The sequence below is a fragment of the Mizuhopecten yessoensis genome, unplaced genomic scaffold, assembly GCF_002113885.1.
Source record: "Mizuhopecten yessoensis strain PY_sf001 unplaced genomic scaffold, ASM211388v2 scaffold5409, whole genome shotgun sequence".
NCBI lineage: Eukaryota > Metazoa > Mollusca > Bivalvia > Pectinida > Pectinidae > Mizuhopecten > Mizuhopecten yessoensis.
Window position 1 is genome coordinate 261759 of NW_018406035.1, and position 17459 is coordinate 279217.

The 17459-nt window shown below is 38.2% G+C and overlaps 1 protein-coding gene across 1 annotated transcript in view; it reads right to left on the reverse strand.

The window, feature by feature from the left end:
* LOC110450657 (atrial natriuretic peptide receptor 2-like) overlaps positions 1–17459 on the reverse strand; it is a 48512-nt gene that overhangs the window by 28819 nt on the left and 2234 nt on the right. The window contains exons 2-4 of the mRNA XM_021498283.1: positions 15475–15616; positions 8355–8683; positions 5212–5620 (exon numbers count right to left, since the gene is read on the reverse strand). Coding sequence (XP_021353958.1) covers positions 5212–5620; positions 8355–8683; positions 15475–15616 — 880 coding nt within the window. The remainder of the gene's footprint in view (positions 1–5211; positions 5621–8354; positions 8684–15474; positions 15617–17459) is intronic.

The window sequence follows — 17459 nt, forward strand, 5'->3', positions numbered from 1 at the left end:
AGCTCGGCTAAGATTTTGCGCTTAGCGCTCATCAATAAAGTCAGCTTCGTGTGAAAATATAGCCAATCGTCGAAAAGAGGGTAACAGTTAAATTTGTTCCCAGAAACCTTTATCATCAAACTTAACGAAGACTTGGTTAATCAGGAACTCAATAATCCTCACAATATCATCCTCGGTATACTTTACTTTTGTCTTTGTTGTTATGCTTGCTCCAAAATAATTTACAACCATTTATTGATATTCCCGTTCGCCTGTCTTTGAAAACTAAGCTCTCCTAACAAAACAACGAAGGCGTTAATTTAGTTTGATTGCAGGTATTGTATTTTTAAGGGTCAAAAAGTCATAAGTGTTGATAGAGGAAACATTTTGAGAAGAGGAGGTTTACGATTTATCAAAACATCTTTTGAATTCTACAAAATCCAAATACCATTGATTCCACTTCTTGTGTTTCCAGTGTCACAATACGGCTGCCATTCTGATTCAGTGGTACTGAGAAAGGTAACAAAAATGGAAGTGAGAGGTATTGATAGATACCTGGTATAGACACAAGAAGAGCCAGCGATAAACCGTTGGTTATTTGGACTATTGTAACACTAGCCAACTGGAGTTAACAAGCTTGTGCACTGGATATCTCTTTATCATAATCCGTCTGTTTCGCAACACTAAATACATATCGTGAATAACCTGTAATTCCGTGCTTATATAAAATCAATTTCATTTCAAATACATGAGTGTAAATATATCTAATTAAAGAGCAAGAATTTGTAAACTTATTAGTACATGTATATATATATATCCATTGGTGGTTCAAAATTTAAAATACTCTGTTCTTGTTCTATAGACATACTCATCGATTGTTCATTTATTGATTAACAGTATTCCATGATAATCTATTGAATGGCGGTTTTTAATAAGTTTTAGCATAATAATTAGTAGATGATAGTGTAATAACACGAATTATTTATTAAAGTTCATTTATAGATCAGAATTATTTTGTTATATGTATATTACGTATTAATATACATATGGTTGATCTCTACTTAAGTCTATTGAGAACGATTTGTTATACGTTTGCTCCGGTTAAATGTTACCGGTCTGAACCCTAGTTCTGGAAAACTGTGGCTGGCATGGCCTGAGGGTGTGTGTACTGCATAAAAATTGGGTCCGATGTACAGATCACATAGACACTGAGACCTTATGTCTAGAACATCAACAGTCATACATGTACTTCAATGTTTCTCATTTCGTACCTAGACAGGGGGAGATAGACCCCAGATCAGCGTCCATGGCTAAAAGGGTTTCTGACCCCAAATGCATCCCAGACCCACCAATGATATGTAATCTACACATACAGGTTCACAATTCTAAAAGTGTCCTCGTACGTTCGAACTTACTATTAACGCATACCTGAAAATTAGGATTATTACTATATAGTGTATTTATAGACAATAAACTGTGTTGTACTTTCACTTTTATTAGGAAAGAATGAATGTGATGACAATTTACCTTTTTTCTGTTTAAAACATGAACTCTTTTGCTACAAATATAGTGTGGTTTTCCCCATTGACTTAATTTATAAAGACGTATTGTTTGTGAATCAAATAGAGTCCACTCCAGCAGTTGCAATTTTATCTCTTTTTACGGAAAAATTATGTCGATAAAATAAGGTTATCTTTTTCACTGAACATAAAGTTCAGTGGTACCCCAGACCAGAAACGCTTGACTCGTTTTAGACACCTTTATGATTACCACACACAGAAAGCGCACTCGATTAGCAGACGTATTGTAACAAAGAGGTACACTATATTTCTCACGATATCCGCTTGTGACCTTCATTAATACCAAATAGATTTCTAATATAACAATTTGAAGAACATAAAGGAATCTTTATCATGGCTTTCCTATTGATAATAGAAAAAATAATCATTTCATAAACAATTTGATATTTAGAAGTTTGTTACGTATTAAGGCTACTCATGGATTACATAACTCATAATAGATAGCTTATTTTTTAATAACAGAAAACATCAAAGGAAGAAGTTAAATACCCTCGAAATAAGTGTTGGAAAGTGTTGGATCAGTGTTTCAAAGCTGGATATTAATCTACACCAATAACACACTGTTGTGAAATGAAATTGTGCCTTGGCTGGTATTCACTAACCGATGGATAGCCACAGTATCCGACCTGTGTACAGGTTTAGCCGTATAAAGCTATATCTGATGGACAGACAATGGGTTTCGTTACCTGACATGTGATTAAATGCCTACACAAAAGGAAAACATTGATATGTTATAACCCATTCGAATACCACAGTTAAATGGTCTAACGGTCATCACTGCCTATATTCGAAGGTAGATAGCAGTGGATGGAGACGTTGCACTAGCAACCTTGGATTCTGCCACTGGCATTGTGTTGCATCATTTGTTATTAAAATTAAAAACGATTTGTGTATGACCTATTAGTTCCCAACCATTGAGTTGGTCATAATTAATCAAAGGACAGGTCATTACCGAAGGCCAGCTGTAAACCTGACATTTTGATTATCCTTTAGCTGCTGGTGTTGAAGAAACACGGTAGGGGCATGGTTGATGGGGCTGTTTATTTCCGTATACATAGCAATGAAATTGAAATTCATCTTTCTCTTAGGATATTTGTTTTTAACTAAGAACTCCTCATCAATTTTTGCTTTATCTGTCATCTATATATCCTTACATATAATAGTATTCCGGAATAATATATTTCCTTGGTTTGTTTATATAAATATTTTTGATTTACCAAAACATATACTGTTTTCTCTATGATGGATCTTTTAAATTGGACACGTTGGAAATATTTGGTGGTGAACAAGTGGATGCACTTTAGTCATTGCATTTCAAAACACAAGAAAAGGTGGGGGGGGGGGGTTAAAGTAAGAAAAGTAGGAAACTTTCACAAATGAAATATCACCATGTTACTAATATCTATGCCGATATGCATGCTTATAATAAAATGCCTTTTATGTACAATCAGCGCATAAACATTGGATATACACATAACAATTGATAAAACAATGAAATGGCTTAACTTTAACGATTAAAACAGATACTTTCCTTGAATTAAAATTACCAACAAATCAATCTTCATATATTAAACTATAGTTTTGGAGGAAAATGCCATTTTATTTTGTTAAGTTAACTTTAATAAGCATGAAAACAAATCAGGATCTGGAACTCACTTCATCCAAAGGTGCTGAACACATATTAAATGATATATATAATATACAATATTAACTATAACTATCTCATACTTATAGAATAAAAAAGGTATAGAGAGGTTTCGAAATTGCCAAGTTTGAGATGTGTCCAGAAGCCATAACTCAGTATAAAACAAGTGTGTGTAATGAATATGCATTTTATGTAAGTGTTATCAAATGAGTAAAGTTGTAAACTTCAACTCAAAATATAAAATATAAAGGAAATTATTGAGAACACAAAACTCTTTTCATTTGAAATTTACCGAAAAGAATTCCCTGACTTAATCCTCCATTTTATATTAACAGTCTTCAAGTGACAATTACATTTCTGTCATTTCTCATTCTTTTATTTATGCCTGTTTACCTTATACATGTTTTTAAAAACAGAAATGGTATTATTTTGGTTGTTTTAACTCATTTTAAAATCAGCAAATCATATTTGTGATTTACCCAACCCCTTTTGTCCCCAAAAAACACTTTCGTTCAGACGTTCGCCTTAGTTTTTGCGCATGTAATACAATAGGACATCTTTATACAAATTAAAGAGGTAAAAATACGGATATACCGGGGCCCACAAAAGACCTTATAGACACTCATCCTTTGTACTTCATTCTATTAAACTGGGGTTTACACTGTAGTACACTAGAGTTAACACTATAGTGCACTGGAATGCGTTACAATGTATATCTAGTGCACAAACTTGTTCAGTACGTGTGCACTACAAAGTACACTAGATAACCAATTAAGTTATCTCCCTATTGAAAATGGTTAATGTAAAGCAGGGGATAACGGCTACAATTTGTACGTCACGGCCCACGGACAGAACCCATTGCCATTCCAACCTGGTTGAAAGTTCCCAAACAGGGCAAATGTGAAGTATTGCCATACGAGGAACTAGATAGAACATATCAATATCTCAAATGATGCAATTCTGTAGTTGTATTTTTGTCGCTTTAGTGTCCCCAAATAGAGGCCACAAAGCCAACACCAGTTGCCTCTTACAACACACAGGGGGTACATACCAGCAGGTAGATTCTCAATCCCGGGGAGCATAAGTAATATAGTGTCTTTTTCCTTGAAAGAGCCTAACAAATGGCATACTTTGAATAGTACCTTATGTCAGTGCCCTTTAGTAATCCTTGGCTTCTTGCATCTTCCACTGCTATGGTGAATGCGCTTGCAGTCCGTTGATACGCCAGTCTGGGACGCTCTCTCCCATATCATACCTATATTAACATTATGTCCGTCTGTTTGACTACCGATTAATGTATAAAATAATAATAAATTCCGCATATTTAATTTAATACCTTTCACATTGTAGCAGTTTTTATCACTTTTGTATGTATTTTTTCTCATAATTGTTCTTTAAGCCAATATTCCGTGTACACGGATCCTATAAGTCGAAACCGTGGTAAAATCATTAAACAGTCATGTCAATGATCGCGGTAAACAGCATTAAATAGCTAGCTCATTGTTAATAGCATACTATAGATAGGAGATTATACACAACGTTTTGTTGGGGGTTGAATGTCTGCCTGAAGCACACCTGCGTAATATTATACACAATGACCACGTTAAATAACATAAGATGTTGATCAGATGCTAAATATTATATACCAAACCAATATGGTGATATATGTACATGGTATGATATTTCAATTTGTATTAGCATTACTCCCATCGTTAGTTGAACATAAGGCAAACATTTGATTGCACATATAGATGTTGGTCATGAATTAAGTATGCCAAAAAAGAATTACACTGTAATAATTTTGCCTTTACATAAGATGCAATCGTTTTCAGTAACATTTTGCATCATAAATAAAAATGAGCGAAATTTACATCACATGCATACAGCTGTTGTTGTTACTGATTAACCGTCGTCGTCATTAGCTAGGTCCATCCATCGTAGAGGTTTTCAACCCCTAACCTGGAACTCTCTCCGGATGGTGGGTCAGCAGGGGTGACCAGTCCCTACTCTCCGACGGTTGGCTTCCAGCTACTGTCTCCTCTCCGCATCAACAGCCATCGTGATGCCCGTTCCGCTTCGTTCCCAAACTCTCTCACTGCCGTCTTCCTTACTCCTCCCGTAATACCAAGGGATCCGAGCATCCTCCAGCATGATTGGGCCGGGAATCCTTTGCAGTCTACTTCCACAGGAAAGTTCCATGACTGCCAGCCTTTTCTGCCACACTCCTCTGTCAGCTCCGCATACTTGCTCTTCTTTCGTTCGTGCGCTGATTCACATCTTGTCTCCCACGGCACAGTCAGTTCCACTATCACTAGTTTCTTCTTACTGGGTGATACATGTAACAACACTATGTCTGGTCGTAGTGCTGTCTCCAGGATTGACATTCCTTGCTGTTCCCGATGGTGTCTATCCCTCTCTATGGAACCGAATGAACGTTGGTCCCCTTTGTGTTCCATATGTTTTCTTCCTTTCCCTCTCTTTTTGATTTTGAGCAAGTTGCCCTAACATCTGGTCATGTCTCAAAGTGTATCGGCCCTGTGCTAGCGCTACCTCACAGGAAGAGAGAATATGTTCCAGATTTCCGGGTCTTCCACATTGGTGATATGTGGGAACTTCCACCAAACCCCCAAAACAGCCCTGAGAATGAACTGTAGCTGCTATGGTGTGTATCTCCAGATCTCTGCCAATGTCATCTTCCCCTCTTCCGTCTCCCATTGGGTCCATGCCCCTTGACTCCCCATCTCCATTGCTTTCACCTTCCTTCCATTCTCTTTCTGTTGCCTGATCTCTTCCTACACTTGCTTTCTCTTCTCTGCTGCATTAGCATCTTTCCATTTCGCCGACTGCCCTCTTCCTAATCATTGCCTTCCGCTGCACACTGTCCCCACAATGTCCTTGTGCCGGAGTCTGCTCTCTGCCTCTGTAACTGCCTTGCTGGCTGACTACTTCCTTCCGGTTTTCACCTCAACTCCTGCTTTCCTGACTTTCTCATCCCTGGAGTCTTTTATTGTCATGATCAGTCGTGCCTTTTCAGTCTTGAATTCTTTCACTACAGATGTTAGTGGGAGCTACAGTTTGGATGTCCTACTATACAGTCCAGTTGAAGAGAAGCACTGAGGAACTCAAAGCCATCTTCTCAGATTGTGTTGATTTTCCTTTAGATTCCCTCTACAGTCGTTAGGGTAATCTCGTACAGCATCAGTGGCCAGGACAGTCGTGGCAGTAGACCATGATGGAATATCCATGTCTTGAACTTTCCTGTCAGACATGTCTTGTCGATGTTCCTCAATCCTTCACAAACCTGCTGCTCTAGCTTGTTACTGTTGTTAGTGTCCTTCAATCTGTCATAAACCATTTTCTAAGGCACTTGATTGGGTTACTCACAATAGATGGAATCTTCTCTCACTGGATAAGAAGGCGGAATTGTCTCGTCACACGACCGTTTTTCAGGATGAGACATCTGGATTTAGCTGACGAACTTCATTCTAGACCAGGATACAGTATCCTCCAGTGCTGTCAGTATCCACCTTGCTTCGAATGTGTTGTTGCTGGGATCGTTAGATCATCCATGAATCCTCTGCTCGGTGGCTGCCTGATGTTTGTTCTGGATAGTGGGCCCCTCGTCTCCCTTTTCCCTGCCTCAATGATCATGTTCATTGCCATCACGAAAAGCATTACCGAAATTGTACATCCCGTGACAATTCCCTTTCTCCAAGAAAGCTGGGTCAACGTCCCGAGGCTGGGTACATTGGTGCTCAGTACATATGTGATCATTTCGGGGGTGTGATTGTCGCGCGCTGGGCGTCAACGTAGCAGAAAGCTTTCACAGTAGCTCCAATTTGAGCCAACCTGTTTGCCGTGGGCTGCGTCTCATATTCCAGGGGGAAAAAGATCCTGGTGGTTGAGCAGAGGTCGGAATCACGGATGAACTCTGGATTGGAGGGAGACATGATCCGACTTTCTGCAACATACTACATTGGCTTCGGACTATGGGTAGTCGAGAGGTGGTATGGGCTCTCTATCACCAATCGGCTGGTCACGCCGAGCCCTTGGTTTACATACTTCCAAGAAGGCGGTGGCTTAGGGTCAATCGCGAGGGTATGCTCTTCCGGGTAATATATATACTCGTTATGTATACTTTTACGAGTATACTACTTTGTGTATCCCTGACACTTTGGCGCTGGATATCCGCGCTGATATTAGTGTCCCCTCGTTGGGCTCCGTGGCGGGCGGGGACACAGACAGTGAACTAATTAATAAACATAAATGGGTAATGAAAAAAACACAGAAAAACACCCTACAACTACCACATTCCCACAATTCATCATCATGTCGTCAACCACTAGTGGAAAAACTGCAGCAACATTGTCTCCTCTTCTGTTGAGGAAGGGTATAAAAGGAAAAGCTGGGATCGTAAAGTCCGTCAAACCTTTGGGATCTGGCGATCTCCTAATCGAAGTTTTTCGCAAACAACAGGCGATTAACCTACTGGGTACCACCAGTTTTGGAGGTATCAGTGTTATAGTGAAAGCACATCCATCACTAAGCAGCAGCAAGGGGGTAATCAGATGCCCCGCCCTGCGCAATGACGTTGATGCCGCCATACTGGAATACTTCCTGGAGGAGGAGATCCCAGTCTCTGATGTGCGACGGATTTTGTCCAAGAAGAACAACAAGTTGGTTCCAACAGACACGTTTGTACTGACCTTTGCTACCCCATCACTACCTTCGACCGTAATGATTGGTTACCAAAGGTGCAGTGTCTCCGTCTACATCCCCTTAATCCATTAAGATGCCGTAACTGCCAGAAGCACGGGCATCATGAAAAAAAGATGTAGGCGGAAGACCGTTTGCCAGTACTGTAGTCGTGAAGGTCATGAGGACCAAAGCGACTGTGATATTGCCAACCTGCGTTGTGTCAATTATGACGGAAAAGCATGCTGCGTCGTCTCGAGACTGTCCTGCCTGGAATCGCGAGAGAGAGATATTGCGGGTCAAATATACCCGAAATGTCTCCTTTCCCGAGGCTAGGAGGATAGTGGAGAGCACGGACGTGGCTGCTCCCTCATATGCACAAGTGACGAAAGTCCGGTCGCCGGTTGACAACGTCGCAGTCAAGGATGCTTCGGGTCAAGTATCTGCAGACATACCTGCCTGGGGCTCACAAGTCCCAGACATGACTGGCCAACAGGAATTGAAAATCCTCACGGGAGACCCATCCTGTTTCACGACTATACGAAAACCAACCAAAAACAACAAACAGTCAAAAGTAGCATCACCATCAAAAACAGCATCTTCATCAAAACCAGCATCTTCATCAAAACCTGCACCAAAATCAAAACCAGCACCACCATCAAAACCAGCAACACCATCAAAAACACCTTCCTCTTCAGGAGAAAACCCTCCAAAGGTTGGCCCATCTAGGGCACATGTGCGTGCGCAGCGATCTCGCTCACTCACATCTGTTCTTCGATCCCAACTGAGGCCAGAGGCAACATCACCAACCAACAGACATAAGAAAAAAATTAAAATAGCGAGGGGCAAATCTGATGGACCCGATCTGAATGTCACCTTTGGCAAAGGATCAGAGAACCCGACAAACCGGTTCAATGTCCTACTAGGTTTCGATGATGAGATGGAGACGAATGCCTCAGCGCTTCGTGCTTCGACTCCATCGAAATTCAGCCAAAACAGCAAAAAATAAGACTCACTTCTATTGCCCAAAAGACAATTCCAAAATCCGCTCCAAAACCTACGAAGTTCCTTTTATCTGAAGAATCTTTTAAAACACGCAGTAATCGGGCAACTGCTCTAAGACGCTACTTTAATTGCCCAACTGCTTCAAACTACAGTGAATTTAAAGTTTGGCGGGCAAAGGCTCGGCGATCAATTAAAATTGCTGGAGAGAATATGTATCCAAGATATCATCAAACACGTCCTCAAAAAACGTATGGGATATGATTCGGAAAATAAGTGGGAAAAAGAAAAAGGCAACATCCTCCAACCTCATTAATAAAAACAAAAAAAAATCTTCTATGACTATAATTGCTGAAGCATTTCCAAAAAACATAGCTAAAAACTCATCCCCTTTAAACCACTCCCGAAAATTCCAGTTTTTAAAAAAAAAGAGAGAGAAAAGAAATGGCTCAATTTCAAATCATCAAACAAAGAAAGTTATACTGAACAATTTACCCTACCAGAACTTGTTGATTCACTTAGAAAATCACAGGACACTCCTTCAGGTCCTGATGATATTCCATATCAATTTCTAAAGCACTTACCGGACTCGTCACTAACATGCCTTCTTTACATATTCAATCAAGTTTACGCTTCCGGAAAGATTCCCGATTCGTGGAAGAACTCCACAATTATACCTATCCCAAAACCGGGAAATGATGCTATTGACCCAAACAACTATCGTCCTATCTCTGACCAATTGTGTATGTAAAACTTTAGAACGAATGATATACACTAGACTGGTTTGGTTTCTTGAGGCCAACGATATAATATCCCCTCTTCAAACAGGTTTTAGAAATAGAAGAGGGACAAATGACCATCTCATCAGATTAGAGACGTTCATTCGAGAGGCTTTCGCCAAGAAAGAACACCTTGTCGCTGTGTTCTTCGATCTTGAGAAGGCCTATGATACTACATGGCAGTATGGCATCATGAAAGATCTTCACGACCTTGGCGTACGTGGAAACCTTCCCAATTTTATATCTAATTACCTATCAGATAGACACTTCAAAGTCCGTGTTGGTTCAACTTTTTCTGAAACGTCTAAACAGGAAATGGGAGTCCCACAGGGTGGAATCCTATCAGTCACACTGTTTGGTCTTAAAATCAATGATATAGTCAAATGTCTTGGTCAATCAACAGAAGGGTCGTTATTTGTGGATGACTTCTTGATCTGTTACAGATCTAAGAACATGCACACGATAGAACGACAACTTCAACAGAGTTTAAACAAACTACAAAATTGGGCAGACGAAAACGGCTTCAAATTCTCTAAATCCAAAACTGTGTGCATGCATTTCTGTCAAAAACGAAAAGCACACAATGACCCAAATCTAACACTCGATGGCACTAGAATTCCTGTTGTTGAACAGACTAAATTTCTCGGCCTCATTTTTGATTCGAAACTCTCTTTCATACCACATATAAAGTATCTGAAGGATAAGTGTTCCAAGGCGTTAAACATTATACGAGTCCTTTCTCATACTGATTGGGGAGCTGACCGTGAAATGCTGTTGCGGCTATACAGATCACTTATTCGAACAAAACTTGATTATGGTTCTATGGTATACGGGTCGGCGCGCAGTTCGTACCTTCAGATGCTAGACCCAATCCATAACCAGGGGCTACGTCTAGCCCTTGGAGCTTTTCGAACAACACCTGTAAAAAGCCTGTACGTGGAAGCAAATGAACCACCCTTTATGACAGAAGAAAAAAACTTTCATTACAATTTGCAGCTCAATTAAAATTAACCCTAAAAATCCTGCTTTCGACCAAGTATTTAACCCAAAATACCAAAACATATTTACGCAAAACCAAAAACTTCTGCCAACATCTGGTATCCGAATTTCGAGTTTCCTGCAAGATCTCAACATAAAGTTGACGGACATAGCTGAATTTAACATATCTGATGTTCCTCCGTGGACCATTCAAACCCCTGATTTTAACTTTACATTACATGAGCGAGGGAAATCAAGTGTTATGCCCGAAGAACACAAATCCTCCTTTCGGGAATGCATTTCGAATTACCCTTCTCATACACAACTTTACACCGATGGTTCCAAAGAAGGTGAGAAAGTGGCAACAGCCTGCTGTACTGCTAATACTTGCACTTCAGTCCGACTACCAGACGGCGCGTCCATCCTTTCTGCTGAAGCATGCGCCATTGGTTTGGCACTCGACCATATTGATGAACACCGCATTAAAAAGGCAATTATTTGTTCAGATTCTCTATCTGTCCTACAGAGTTTACAGTTACGAGATCCTAAAAACAGACTAGTACAAAACCTTGCTCTTCGAATATCTCGTATCTTAAAAAAGTCTAAAATAACTTTACTATGGATTCCGAGCCATGTCGGAATTAAAGGCAACGCATTTGCTCACAGGGAAGCAAAAAAAGCATTGAATCTCGAACAAACAAATATCAAACTACCATACACAGATTTTAAACCTGCTATTCGTACAGCCATTCAAAATGAATGGCAGAAACGCTGGTCTCTGGAGACCAACAACAAACTTTTTAAGATACAACTGAAACTTAAAACATCTATTCCCAGTCGGAAAGATCGTAGAGAGGAAGTTGTCCTCGCTCGGCTCCGTACTGGGCACACATATCCTACCCATTCGTACCTTTTAAAACGAGAAGATATACCTTCATGCCACGCATGTGACACTCCATATACGTGGAACATTTTTTAATAGAATGTTCCGATTTTAAACACATTCGTGATAACTACTTCCGAGTCCCGGATATGAAAACACTTTTCAGTTCCGTGGATTCGAAGGCATTATTTAACTATTTGAAAGACATCGGTCTATTTTATAGACTCTGATGTCTTTTAACCCACCTTACCCTTTTTGACGTTATGTATATATCACATATTCTATATCATCTATTCGTCATCTCTTTTATTATTTTAACTCCCTTTTATTATTTTTTATTATCTACACATACAATGCGAATACTTTTAAAAATGAACCATTTTATCTGATTTTATCTTCGCTATTCACATGTTTGTTAAAAAAGTAAAATAAATAAATAAATCACCATGGCCCTAAATGACCACAGCCGTCGATGGGCCGTTAAACATAAACAAACAAACAAATCTTGGGAGTGTGTTTTCTTGTTTGCAGTGTTGTCGTATATATTCAGAAAGAATAACTATACAATGACGCTTCAGCGACTCGTCATAGGTTCGCTGCGGCCATTGTTTGGAAAAAATGCTGCTACTGGATGGCAGCTACTAGATGATACATAAGCTTTTCTCTGCAGAATCCCATGCCATCTGTCTTATCCTTGGACACATTAAAATGATGTACCACACTCAATTACCTATTCTAACTTCAAGTGTGTTCTACAGTGTTCGCGAGAGAAAATTGAATATTATATCGTAATATTGGCGAAATTCAACACTAACACTAAAGCCAAATGTTAAATATTGAAAAAATAGTTAGAAGTAGAGAGAAAATATAAGGATCCGAAATGGTGCAATGTGTGAAGCAGATTGGTTTTGGTTGCTGTTGTGTTCTCCTGTAGAGGGCATAACATGATATACTCTATTCCGCAGGGGGCGGGGGGGGGGGGGGGCATATTATTTGATTATTTGAACATGCAGTTCTGAACGATCGTTGCTAAACTTCAGCATTAAATGTAATCGCAACAACTTGTTAAGCCGTTGTCAGTATAATGTGACAGGGTAAATTACTGTGCTACACTGTAATTGCCTCCTGCAAAGTATTCCAGTGAGGTAGCAGTGTAAAAGTCGGTATCAGATCCACGCTAACGTAACAAGGCAAAAACACTAACAAACCGATTCCATTACATGTACAAACGTATATATTACTCACATGGAGGAACGTCCTTAAATGAGCTTTACTGCTGATGGGACGTTAGAAACTATACACCCAAACTAAAGCAAAACATTACACACGAGGCACGAATGCAAATGACCTTCGATGTGTAATGACGCTAAACCGAAGGAACCAAATCATGCTGTAACGAACGGCTCATGTAGGTAACTCCCAAAGAAAATCATATTTGCTTTTAATTCTTTCTTTCCTCTACTTGGAGACATAAGAGCGACCAAACTAAATATGATGCGGCCAATACATCAATAGGGATGTTATTAACTATCTCTTTACTGTGACTACATTTCCATCTCCTCGTTTGACATCGGCGTTAAGCAATCGCAAAAACGATACCCCTGCTTGCTCGAGAGAAGAATTGGCTTGTTGTACCCGAATTCATATGTTGTGAATAAGAGGCGACTAATGAGGGGTCTCGCAGTTCTGGAGGAGGGGGTGGGGGTAAAATAACGCATGATGCAACAATCTATGTGTTCTTTTCTTGCTTCCCTTTTTTTGTTTTAGTGAGTCTAGTATTAATATGGTCCTAGCTATTGCAAGGACGATGAAACTCAAACGGAAAGAAAAAAAAAACAGATGATGGCTGTTCTTTGTTTAGATGTTTTCTCAATTGTTCTTTTTATAATTTTGTATTCACTTTGAGTTTGATTTTTGTCCTAGTGTATCGACTTAATACACGCATACCCATTCTTATTTATTGAAAAGCGAAGACCAGCCCTGAAACAAAACATGCCACAAACCATTTACAGTATAACATTTGTTTTTATAACTTCAGCCAACAAGAGACTTCTTTTTTATGATAATATTACAGATCTCAAATATCTCTACAATTCTAACATACGTAAAACTGTTGATCTGTTCAAAAAGATATTAATGTCGGCGTTTGTTTTCAACCGTTTTGTTCGTTTGGTGTCATTTCTTGTTACATCTACGTTTAATTCGCACTAACGGCTTCCTTTTTGTGAAGGATGTACACCTTTTGAGAAGTAAAAAAAAATAAAAAAAGTTATTTGTCGGTGTGTTCGTTTTTGTGCTACGATCGGTCAAACATAACAATTTAACATGAAATGCGATTGTAGGTGATTTTTTGTTTTTGACCATTTGCGAAACAAATTCATACTATATCTTCCAAGTATGTTATCAGATACATGTATGTGAATTTGTTTGCAGAATTGCTGAAAACATTTTTTTCTCTGTTAAATTAGGGAAGTAAGATATCTTAGTCTGATGCTTTTAACTATGGAAAGCGATTTAAGTTTCCCTACCCCTTAGTTTTTAATGAAAAAAAACCCCATATTATTTCACAATTTTTGCAGATTTAACACTTGATATAAAAAAAATCTGCTATTAAACGTGTGGTTTTTTTAATGTTTATTGAATCCAAAGAAAATGTGTTTCTCTTTCTAAAACAGGTACCAAAATGAGATATGATGTCCGTGTGCTTCTTTTCTCCCATTAATATTTGTGTTATTTTCCACCATATCGGAGTCAAAAATCAAAAGTGATTCAGGTACAATGAACATGTAAAAATGCATACGAAAAATGTATAATTTTCCACTTAGAAAGTTGTGAAGTTGTAAAGCAAAACTGAAGTTGCTACATGTGGAAACAATGACAATTTAAGTGATCAATCTAGTGTCAAAACAAATGAAACTTTGGCCTTTCGTGAAGCACAAGAAACACACATTTTTAACATGTCCGCCGAATTGGTCATTTTATAAAAATCTTGTAAAAACAGTTTTTCAAACAAGAGGCATCTCGTTTAGAGACATTGAAATAGCAAAATGTGATTTACTGCCCTCATTTACAATTCTTAGGACCTGTCTTTTCTTTTCTCACTAATTTACTCAGACAGTAAACCCCATACAAACAAGCAAACCTCAAACTGATTATTATAATGCTACATGTATAGAACATATTTTCAATTGTTGGTAAATTATTTATATTCTCCCAAATGTTAATAGTTTCATCAACGATATTGAAAGATGTTTTCATGAAACACAAGGGAATCTCTGGTTTATTGTCTCCAAACGGGATATACATGTTTTTACGTAATTTTCAGTCAAAGTATTCAAATTGCCGCAAAGTCATTCCAAGAGGGTATCGTTCAGCACGCAAAATAACACAATACTTTTGTCTCGTGTGTTGAAATTATGTCGGCTATGAACGAAACGCGAGTATTGCTTGACATTTGCTAAATCTAAAATATGTTCCGGTGACCTATTAACAGCGCTGGTGATCTGAATAAGTACAATTTAAGTAATGTACGAAATCATAAAAAACCAGAATACGCAACCGATCATTTTACTGGGTGTCATGTTTTGTATCGTTAAGCGTTTCTTTATAATGTTATTGATTTTGGTATTGATATTTGGTTTTGTGTTGTCTTTATAAACAATGTTGATTTACCCTTATTTACTTAAAAGATGATTTACCTATAACTTTGCTGTATCTAAATTGGCTATAAGTGGTAAAAATAAATAAAAGTGAAACGGAAATATTTTATTTTAAAAGGATAGGAAACATACTTCATTTGAAGATAATATCAAGATTGTCGTTATCCAGAATGTTCTTAATATTTGACAAATAATGAGTCGATGGTATTGTAATTATATTTTTCTTTGAATGAGCATACAATTATATAATGATGAATACAAAATGAGGATGTACCTTATGTCGGTGTCAATTAGTAAACCTTGACTTCTGGCGTCTTCCACCGCTATGGTAAAGGCACTTGCGGTCCGTTGATACGACATGACATATGTCGACCTTGCTTTCATCCATATCATTCCAATGGTGACAGTAAGTCCATCTGTTTGACAACCGAGAAATACATAAAGCAGAAATATATTCATCAAATTTGATTTGATAACTTTCATGTTTTAGAAATATTTATCACTTCCGCACGTAATATTGTTCTTTATCATAAATTCAACGCACGTATGCACACTTCTGCTATGAAAGGAACATGATCAGGGAAAGCCAGGTAAAGGTAGTGGTTAACGGTATTGAATAGCTGCTAGGAGACAGAAGAAATTAATGGATAGATGTTGGATACTCTTTACAGTATTGATTGAGGGAGTGGTCAATGTATACACCAATCATATCACAGTGTTGTTGCATATCCTCACGGTGGAATATATTGACTAAATTGTTAAAATTAAATTGAGGATTTTGTGTTTATTTTCTCGAACTATATTTTTTGCTGGGAACGGTCGCATGTACTCGTGACGTCACAAGAACAGGTCCCATTAACAGACAGCGCTCACTTTGACTTTGAAATGCGATAACAGGTTGGAAATATAAGAACAATTTCAATTAAAAACGGAAAATAAGTATTTAGCTGCCTTCTTTGTATAGTTATTGTCCTATAATTCTCACAATATTGCAGACAAATTAATCATAATGTGCTAACGCGTGCAAATCATAGGACAATAACTTTCCAAAGAAGGCAGTTTAATGCTTAAATAGATAACAGAAAACCCTTAGTTTTAGTCACACAGTTACATTCACACTCCGAAGTGAGCTTATGTCAAGGTGCTGCGTCCGTCGTCTGTCCGTCCGTACGACGTCAACGATTTTGTCTCAATAACCAAAAGGCATAGGATGATTCAATTGGCCAGAAGCAATCTGGAATAAAGCGCTACCAAAATTGTTCAAATGAATGACCATGACCAACTTTAAAGGTCATTAGGTTAAAATATTTTAACATATTAACTTATTCTGAAAAGCAAAAGGCCAAGAATAATGATATTTGGCCAGTAGCATGCTGGGATGAAGGCCTTCAAATCTTGTTGAAATCATTGACCTTCATCCACTTTCAAGAATCTGTTACTTAAATAAACATTTATATTTACAATGAAGCTAGCTTATATTTCGTTAAAGTACTCTTTTAAAACATTCAATTATGTGTATCCATGTTTATAGTACATATCATTGGTGAATCTCGGTGGGGTGGGGTGGGGGCATCTGACACGACATACACCCATTGTGCACTAATGTTAACTTCAGTCTACAGTGCAAAAGCTTATGAACTCCGGTACACTGTAATTATTTCTTGTTTACTGCAGTGCACTAGGCTAAAACTTAAGGAATATATTTTGCAATTGCCAGACGATAGGTTAGGTGCTTAACATTTATCCTGAATCAATGGATTGTCCAGTTTAAGCGTTGCAGTACCATTTTGACTTTAAAGTGGATGTCTCTGAATATAAACAGTCGTGAATTATGTAAATCACGGGTATATAACTGGATAGATATAATCGTTTTAATAGTTAACTATTCAGATGTTAATCACGGGTATATAACTGGAAAGATATAATCGTTTTAATAAGAGCGTAGCTATCGGGCGCCGAAGGCGAAGCTCTTTAATGGTAACACATGCGTGCGTATACAGAGTTGCTTCCCCTTTCTACAATTTGCATTTATTTGTTTTGGTCCGGAAGTAGACGTCCAGTGGGGAAACAGGAAGTGTATCCTTGAAGCAAAGACAATTGTGTTTCAACCCATACATGAATATCTTCATATAGTGAAAGCAATCATTATGTTTTATTACTTGTTTATTTAGATAAAAAAAGTCATATACATTCTGAGTGAAAAAAGTTTACCACATAAAATGTGATACTAACAGGCATGAAACTTCGTTCAGAGGTTAT